General features: G+C 36.9%; 1 protein-coding gene across 1 annotated transcript; it reads right to left on the bottom strand.

Moving 5' to 3' along the window:
• Window positions 1–114: 114 nt before the first annotated feature.
• LOC118036943 (probable phospholipid-transporting ATPase 8) lies at window positions 115–9,661 on the bottom strand. The gene is made up of 11 exons (XM_035042811.2): window positions 8,938–9,661; window positions 6,012–7,342; window positions 5,000–5,110; window positions 4,632–4,908; window positions 4,309–4,397; window positions 4,124–4,232; window positions 3,845–4,051; window positions 3,614–3,739; window positions 2,445–2,543; window positions 1,719–1,910; window positions 115–957 (listed from the first exon to the last, which is right to left on the bottom strand). Exons 1-11 carry the CDS (start codon window positions 9,322–9,324, stop codon window positions 385–387), a joined length of 3,501 nt encoding a protein of 1,166 aa, XP_034898702.1. The 5' UTR covers window positions 9,325–9,661; the 3' UTR covers window positions 115–384.

Below are 9,661 nucleotides of genomic sequence, written 5' to 3' on the forward strand. Positions count from 1 at the left end.
AGCTAGCACCTGGACGGCCTCACCTTGGCTGCGGCGCCGTTATTAAACAAAAAAAAAATGAAACAAAAATAATATATCGGTTTCACACCTCAAATCATGCATGCACCATCTGAAGAACGTAAAACCAACAAACCCAATAAAAAACTATACAGAAATGTTTATAACCATGAACAAAGGAACGGGATAGTTCAGAGCATGGGTGAAGAAGTTGATGTTTGCCCTTGTCTAATCTACAGGAGGCTGATAAAAAACATCCACATCTTCATATACATACACTCCCACCTACAATCTTACCCGCCACTGTATATTTATAACAGGGGAAAAAAATAAGCGTCAGGCCACCTGAGCGAGTTGACCCCGGTTGGCAGCTGCAATTACACATTTTCATGAGACGTTTCTCTGCCTCAGATCTTCCTTCGCATGATCCGTTTTGATTTTTTCCCCAGCCTCGTGGCCTTCTGACCGACATAATTGTATCTCATCATGGTACATGGGTAGAAATCGAGATTGAAATGCCCTGTATGAGAAGTATGGTAGCAGCGTTGAAATAACGACAAGAAGAGTGACAAGCCAATATAGAATACTGGGTGCACAGGCTTCCACAAAAACCATATGTGCTGTTGTAGATACTCCGGGTGGAAGAAAACCATATATCACCATAAATATATACCAGAAAGCTATGCTTCCCCAGATGAAGAAGTGCTGAATCCAGGTGAAGTAATGGATCGAGAGTGCTATTTGGCAATTTACGGCCCAAACTACACAAGTATACATCGTCGCCCCAAGGATCTCATAGTCAACAACTTGACCATCTCTCCGGAAGGCTTGATTGATCATGGAATTGATGGTGAAGAAGAAGATAATTATGGAAGTAAGAACTCCATTACACATCCAAAGAAGGATGCGGGGCCAGCTGAAGAGGACATTTTTTATTCCCTCTCTATATAACAAAGGATACTGTAAAAAAGATGATCTACAGTCAACAAAAGGCCTTCTGATCTACAGTCATAGAGGTAACATTTGAAAGTATTGACTATTGAAAAAAAAGTATTCAATTATGTGCTAATAAATGGAGTTTGTAGCATAAAGTTTCCACTCCAGTTGCTCACTGTTGCATGCCTGCATTTTCATACCCTCGTGTTTTTTAGAATGCGAACAGTAACAAAGCCATTCCACCTAGTCCATGAGGTGTGAAGCAAATAAATGCAACGGACTTGTTCCAAATTATCAATTATAAAATTGAAATTGCATATTTATGTGGGAAGCACAAAGTCAGAAGAATATTGGTGTCACTAAGGTTTCCAGAAGCAGGTAACTCGGAGGGAAAAAATCAGCAAGGAGTTTATCAAAACTAATGCTATGTCATTGACAGTCTAATAAAGAAAAGCAGTGTCAGAGGAAATTACCTATGTCAAACCCAATTGTAAGAATCACAAATCTCCAGTTTCTTTTTTGAAAATGTTAAGTTGCTATTTGGTTATCCTCCTAGCATGTTTCTAATTCAGACACCTTCCATTACACGACAAAGAAGCTAGTTCCTTTATCTATGTATAAGACACAAATATTAATGATTCTAAAAGTCCTTTTCTGTTTCTTATAACAAACTACTGCATTCCTGAGATTCAGTAGTCAAGGCTATTTGGATTTTCCCAAGTCTAGGCATTTTCTTCCTCTTTCTTTTAGCATGTGCCCAATATTACATAGCAAGAATTTCCTACCTGGAGACAAAGCCGTGCAGAAACATCCTGATCAAAAACACCAAGAGCAATTACAGGAAGCGAAGTGAAGAAGACATTGTAGACTGACATGTACCAATCATTATACGCGGGCTGACCAGAGAATGAAGCATAGGCCTCAAACCAAAACAAAGTAAACCCAAATGTGATGTTCTTGTAGAAAAAGTAGCATACCTGCATCCACCCAAACAAAAAACATGCAGTAGCACACTAATTAGCTAAAACAGCCATTTAATTGACAATTTTACATTTTACAACTTGGATGGAATAGCCTCCCCACTTTTTGTTCAGCTCTCCTAAAATATTGCAATTACCTCTTCAACTAATGTGATCCTGATTGTGTACTATGAAACAAATTATGGCAAGAAATTCAGTTCCATTAAGCCCAAGTTCTGGACCGCATATATGGATTCCTTTTTCTCTAAATGACAATGTAAAGATGGATGCAAGAGTTTCTAGTTCCTTGGTTGGCCAACATTTTAAAATCTTCCATAATGTGCAGAGACACATAATGCCAAATGCTCGTTTTCTTTTGAAGGAATTATATTCTTGGAACAGAAACCAAAAAAGGACAAATGACAAACAGCATAAAACCTCTAATTGCATAACAAAAAGCTGATTGCAAAGGGAAATGTGATTTTCATTTCTCCATATATTTAACATGCACTTCTAGAAAGATGAGAATGACTTGGGAACAAACAGTTTTACCATCATTGCTATTCGCCTGTAGCACCAGTGGCCATGTACCAGCAATAACCGTTCCAGAAAACGAAATTGAGCAATTGCAAAGTCACTTGACATCACAGCCTGCAGTTGAAGGAATAGCTGAAATCAGTAAGTAGGTCATGAGTTGATTTTGAGAAATGTTTCAATAGAGATCATGGATGGGAGGACTATAACAATGGTATTTGTTCAAGGAAATAGTTTATGCCTTAAGATGAGGATTGCAACTTAAAAAAGCAATGCAACTGTTAATACTAGAAATGGCAACAGGAACAATATGTGGGATAGTTTGCAAATGGAGAGTCAGAGGCAAGGGTACATGGGAAGGGGAATTTATTATGTGACAGGGAAGGAAACAATAGCATCAATTAAGCAAATCTCGCCCACTCATTCCCTTTTTCCACTTGATCTGATTTTTAGACAGCAAAAAATTTGTTCCTTTTCAACAATATTTATATGATCAAGCTTGTGAGGAGATAACGTCACTAACTTAACATACAGATGATTAAACTGCATATTCTTAACCATCAAGCAATGGACTCCGCCAAAGCTCAATTTCTCTAGTTAATTTTATGAAATCTAACGCTGAACTTTTCGTATATTGAGTACTTTGCTGAAGCTGAAGATTTGAAGAAGGAAATAGCTAAATGGAAAGCTGTTTAATGACCAAGTCATGGAGTTCTGGTCCCACAAAACCAAGATCCTAGGGAAGGAGATCTAAACCACAGGTTGAACCATTTAATTTTGAGTTCTAAACCCAATGGATCAGTCACCAGATCTTTCCTCACACTCAAAACTTGTAACAACATCATGCCACAACCGAGCTTGTATTACCACTTTAAACATCCAAAAGAAATGGTTAAGAACTTCAAGATTAAAATGAAAACAGACAAGTCAGCACAAATTCGTGCATAACAGTTACACATAGCTAATATCAGAAAAAGGAAACTAGTATTTCATAGTCCATAATAAATATTTTTGATGCCATATGAACATGGAACACACATCTATTTAATTGACAAGGTATGGCATCAAAGATAATATATTTTGGAGCTATATCAAGTAAATGGAATTTAAGCTTAAATTCTGAATGGTATTGAGAATAGAAAAAATTTAACCACACGTGGATTTTTTAAAGAATATGTAATATTGACCTGCATTCCTTCAACACCGCTAATGCCAACTCCAATATCAGCCTCCTGAAGCATGCTGACATCATTCCCCCCATCACCAATTGCCAATGTTGTTTTACTAGAATCCATTTTCACCAGTCTCGTGACCTGCATATCTTCTATACTCTTCTTAGATTTTTTACATTAATTGCAACAAAAAATGTCAATTTTTAGCAAACAAATCATTAAAATGAGCATGATTATGATGCTTACAAGAGCTTTTTGCTTCGGAGTGGACCGACAACATATAACAGAAGCACAAGCAAGTGCAAGCTTCAAAAATTTCTTCTCCAGCTCGTTGTCCAGCGCAAAAGCCAAGGACTCCCCCTCAACCACCAAACCAAACTCAGTTGGGCGTTTAGCATTATCAACTTGACTTTTTCCATCTTCTAACTGCTTTTTAACACTTTGAAAAGAAGCCTGACATGATAAAATATTTCAGACTTTGCAGAATCTGAAAAATAAATTAATCCATTTTCTAGAATCCTATACCTTAGAAATAGCCTCCATGTCCCCTTGCTTTTCCAGTTCTTTAATTTCCGGCGAGTCTAGTGTGATGATAATCAGTTCCATCCCTTGCCTTAGTAGACTACAAGCATACCTGTAAAAATCATGATAGTTATAATGCGGAAACACCCCCCAAAAAAAATCATTTGGTTACAAGCTTCACGCCATACCCAATATTTATAGCAGTTTCCATCTTATCTCCAGTTAAAACCCATATTTTAATTGTTGCCTTTGCAAGCTTATCAATACACTCTGGAACCTGACATGAAAGAACAATATCAGTTCTTATCAATCAACATAATTATTTATGAGAAATTAAGTCTCGCTAAATAATGATTTGAGCTTTCGGTTTGGTTATGGGATACCTTCTTCTTTTCTATTGGATGAGACAGTTTACAACACTTCAAATAATGGCAGAGTAAATAGGCATGGGCCAAAACAGCTAAAAATGACAATTTATCTAGGTAATGCGTTCTTTAAGTTTGGTACATACCCCTTTTTGTAGTTTGTCCTCAATAGCTGTAGCGCCAAGAAGAATTAAATCCTTTTCAATCTTATCAGCAATTTCATCCATTAACACATCTCGGTCTGCAGTTACAGTTTCTTTGGCTTTTGAAAATTCAGCTTCCCATTCTGTGTACTCATCTTCACCAAGCTCACGATATGCAAGTAACATGGTCCGTAAACCTGCCTTAGCATACTTTCTTACGTGTTCCTCGGTCTTAGCCTCAAATTTTCGTCCCTCATATGAGAGCCTTTTAAAAATCACACTATATATAGACAAATAAAAGAAAAACATGATTTTAGTTATGTGTGCTTCATAAACTCTATTATTAGGTCATTCTGCATCAAGATCCAAACCTGTCTGCACCCTTGCAAAGAAGCAAAATCTGCTTCTCCATAGTTCTTACAATTACAGACATCCTTTTGCGATTACTACTGAACTCTAGGATTTGAAGTATCTGGTAGACTCTGGAATATATAAACTCAGTCACATGAAATGTATATATAAAAGGAACCATAGATGTGATGCCTAAATTTGAATGATTTCCATTTAACTCCTCATTTAAAGAAATTCTGTGTACGCTGACAATTTTTCTTTTCTGGAGAGATTGAGAGATTACACCAGAGAGAGATACAGTCTGTGCATGGGCAAACAGGGTGTGTGTTTGATAGCATGTATCAGACACAACAGTAATATGGATACATATTCCTACTGTTTAGTAGTTAGAAGATTTATGCCTTCCAGGAAAAAAAATAAAAAGAAAAGCAAACCGCTGAAATTTACTTCAATCTTTATTGCATGAACCTTATGTAATCTGAACCTAAACTTCTTTTGATAGCAACCTATAGAAAAGGCGTAGGAAGTTTATAAATTCCCAATCTGGACTATCCATCATCCCATTTTGAAGTAGGCATTCAGAATTCAATAGTTATGCAAACACATCTTTTTCTTGGAAATAGGAAGGACACATTTTTCTTGTGTTTATAGATTTTTACAGTAGGATCTAGTTGACAGAAATGTCTAAAAGACAATTTTGATAACCTTGGTGCAAGGAAATGAAAAGGACAAGTTAAAAAACGTCAAACTAAAGTAGAAACGGATTTATCCTGCTGATAACTCATTGGGGGAGGTGACCAAGGAATCGAATGTCACACAGCTCAAAAAGGTTGTAATTTTCCTTCCAATGAATGAGTTTTCAGCATAATTAAAGATAACATAATCAATAAACTTCAGTATCTCTAATATAAAGCAAATTGAAGAAATCAATAGAATTTGTTCAGAGGCGACTATGTTTGGACAGAAATCAATTTTTTTATCCTAATTACCATGGATGGAAATGAAGAAACACATTGTACCTGAAAAGCTCACCTAGTAACTTTTTCACCAGTAACAGGGTCCAACTCATGCAATGATATGCTTGATTCTGTCCTTTCAAAAAACTCAAAGCCAATCTCCCTTGCAGCTATGACAAAGGCTGCTTCATCTGGGGATTCGGCTTCATAAGAAATTTCACCTGTTTCTTTGTTTCTCTCAGGAGCTGCTGTGTTGCAGACTGCTAAAATTCGAAAGAACCTCTGTATGACATCTGAATGAGGTTCATTAACCCACTGTCCATTCATTATACGTTCGTCTCTGAAGTTGAATCCCTTGATTGAATTTCCTGAGTTTCTAGTATCATCAGCTTCCAGTGGCCCATCACCTGCTATCCTCGCCAAGGCCCTTTCTACTTCTGTCATAACACGGCCATAAGCAACTCCTGCTATAGAACATTTGACAAATTCCATTGAGTTGCATGTCAATGTACCAGTTTTGTCAGACATTATGTATTCAACCTGCCCAAGCTCCTCATTCAAATTAGATGTGCGTGCTTGTGCAGGCTTGTTGGTTTCCTCATAGTACATATCCTGATCTTGGTTAATGAAAATGCTTTGTAAAACCTTTACAATTTCAATTGACACATACAATGATATTGGTATCAGATATCCATACAGCATAAGTCCTGTCAAGAAATGAAAAAATGCAGATATTGGTGCTCTTTGGGGATCAAAAAACACAGTTGTGTCATCCGGTCGAAGATACCACCTTCTAAATCTCCCACCTCTAAAATCCTTCGTAGTCTCAATTCCAAAAATTATTGATCCAATAAATGATATCAAAACCAACATGCTGAAAAGGAGATAAACTATCTTGTCCATTCTCCTCTCAATTTTACTCCTCTTAGAAGGGGGCGGATGTACTGCATTCTGCATCACTTTTGTGTCATGTCCCGTGAAAATAACCACACCATAGATGAATTCCGTGTTCCTGAGTTTGGAATCTCTTAAAAGAATCTGCCGAGGTAAAAGTGGGTAATCATATCCGTTATAGTTCAATGTTCCAACAAAGGAATAAAGCTTCTCATTCGGGTCCTCACACTTAATCGTGGCCATAAATTTCTTCAAGGATTCTTCTTCACGTAGGGAAGATGTCACCTCTAAGGCATGCTTCAATTTTAAATCAGTCTCTCCATCAAGATTCATGGTCTCAACATAACAAATTCCATCCTCATAGCTTGATGAAAGCAGAAGCAGATCAGCAGGAAAATACTCATCCTTGGACACCTTAACAATGTCTCCAACTCGGAGTTTCTTCCATCTAGTCTCAAGGAAGGTAAAATTTTTATGATACACTTTGACCCGTCTATTGTTAGCCTCTATATCCTGAAACCATTCAAAGATAGTCTAGCATGAATGAATCACTGAGGAAGTGTTTTTTGGAAGGGATGAACACATGCAATAACAGTACAACAATTTGATGGAGCCTGGTAAATTGAATGAGAACACATATGAACCAAGTGAAAATTACAAGCAAAAATGGATTTAGCCAGCATGCAAGTTTATAATCAGCGTTTGAATAATACCAAAAACAAAAAACCAACCCAATATTACATAAACTGGTGATTTAAATATATAAATATACACATATTGAATGAAGGCATTTGAATGTATTTAATCCCCCACACCCAGATGCCACCCCAAATTATGTGTGGAAACTGGCAGGGTAGGATGGTGGATTATATATATAAATAAGCACAACTGATGACAGGAAACTGAAGTCTTAAATAATAAATTTGTTGACAGAGCACCAATGCTAAAAAGATGCTCCTTGGTGCTCCTGGATTGATGAGATTGACAGAAACTGATGGTATAAGGAAACGCAAAGAAGGAAGAAATGACGAGGGGGATAAACGAGTTAAGTTTTTCAAATGTCAGCTTGGTGACAAGTTAACAAAGGAGGAGAAGGTTTATAAAAGGACTGTTAGTTTAGAAATGTATGCTACGTAACTAAGAAGCTATTACATTGTGATGCATATAAATCTTGAACCATGTATGACTGTCGAGGAACTAACTAGCACCAGAGCAACCAGCAAGGCCATAATCATAACTTGTCTGACAGATCCAAAAGTAGATCAAATACAACTCTTGATATCTTGATTTAAGGAGAATAATAGGCTCTGGAAGAATATACAGAAAATTTACCTCATAAATATTCTGCAACTATGCATTTAACTTTTGTCTAGTGATACCAGTTACAATGGAAAAGAATCCAAAGAGCTGACCCCTGTGAATTTGGGACCAAAGTTTGTGGGTGGAATTAAGTAAGCTAGAATGCCACTGAAATAGTCTCTCCCTATTTCATTTTCTCCATCACAAAATGCAATGTGTTTCTTTTCAACAAGGCTGCTTGTTGCGTTTTCAAAGTATATAAATATCCAACTCTTCTTTCAATTTCTATGAAAGATCAATGGTGCTGGGGCCACTGCTTAGTTAGTCAAGGGTTGAAGAAAGAGCTCAAGCAAGATTCTAAGTTTAAAAGTCATCCACGAAAAAAAGAAGAAGAGAAGGATATCATTACTAGAGAAACAAGAAAAAACTCAGTTACATAGTCTTCAGAAACAACAATAATAAATAAGCAAATGAAGCTAGTTAACAGTTATAACTAAATGTATATGTTTGCTTTCTAGAATTTAAACAGATAAATATAACATTTAATTTCTCAATCCTAATCCATAATTGAAAAGGGCCTCTAAAGTCATTGATCCTCATATCCTATACAAATTATACTCATGTGTCTGAATAAATCTTAGATAGTCTAAGACTATGCAGACTGCAATTTCTCAACAGGGGAACCAAAACTTTGAGTTCACTTCATCATTAAAACCCGCACAAAGAAATGCACAGCACACCAACAACCACAGGGTGCAAAGAAATGAAAATAAAGGGGAGAGAGAGAGAGAGAGAGAATGCAAAATTACCTGCTTTCTTCGCCTCCAATCTTCGATACCTTCTTTGGCCATGGTGGCTCCAATCACCACAAGCAGAGGTAGAGCAACGCTAGGTGCCGTATAGGGGGCTAAAGGACTAAATGAAACGCAAGCTACAACAAGAAAGTAGAAATTTGCTACCCTCCTAAACTGCTCAAACAAAGACTTTGGAATAAAATTAAGCGCAGTATACTTGGTATGTGATACATAATTTCCCCTATAATTAAGCTTAATAGCCTCTGGTTTATCAGGGTCATTGCAATAAACCACCCTAGAGTATCCCTTTTGCCCAATTAGAGCATGATTTTCACTAGGCTGAGATTTAAAGCACGAGAATGGGTGAAACTTGCTAAAATGCAAGCCCTCTCTCTTAGTCATTTTGTGGCCTAATCTTCAATTGTGCCCCTTTAATTTTTCCAGAAAGAAAATGAGGACAAATCAACGCCCCCTAAGTCTATATCCAATTTAATGTCATAACTATTATAAACAACCAAAACACAAGATATGGACACCCGTTATTCTACTCTTTTTGATGAATCTTCGAGAGAGAAAAAGAAACTAGCAAGCAAACGATTGACACGCAAACAAGCTCAATATGCTTGTAATTCTTACATGCACGGAAAGTAGAAAATTCATTACGTGCTTCCATGGAAAATTCCTTACTTTCGATAGAGGTGAGAGAGATCTCTTACTTGCACATTGAGACAACAGAGAG

Source organism: Populus alba, chromosome 1 (genome assembly GCF_005239225.2).
Source record: "Populus alba chromosome 1, ASM523922v2, whole genome shotgun sequence".
Classification (NCBI taxonomy): Eukaryota; Viridiplantae; Streptophyta; class Magnoliopsida; order Malpighiales; family Salicaceae; genus Populus; species Populus alba.

What these genes read in the sequence shown, in the direction of transcription:
- LOC118036943 (XM_035042811.2), bottom strand. Translation starts at nt 9,324, where the DNA reads ATGACTAAGAGAGAGGGCTTGCATTTTAGCAAGTTTCACCCATTCTCG. An exon ending in ACTGGTGAAAAAGTTACTAG is followed by an intron (nt 5,111 to 6,011) that starts GTGAGCTTTTCA and finishes TATATATTCCAG; the next exon opens with AGTCTACCAGATACTTCAAA. An exon ending in AGGACAAACTACAAAAAGGG is followed by an intron (nt 4,398 to 4,631) that starts GTATGTACCAAA and finishes CTTTCATGTCAG; the next exon opens with GTTCCAGAGTGTATTGATAA.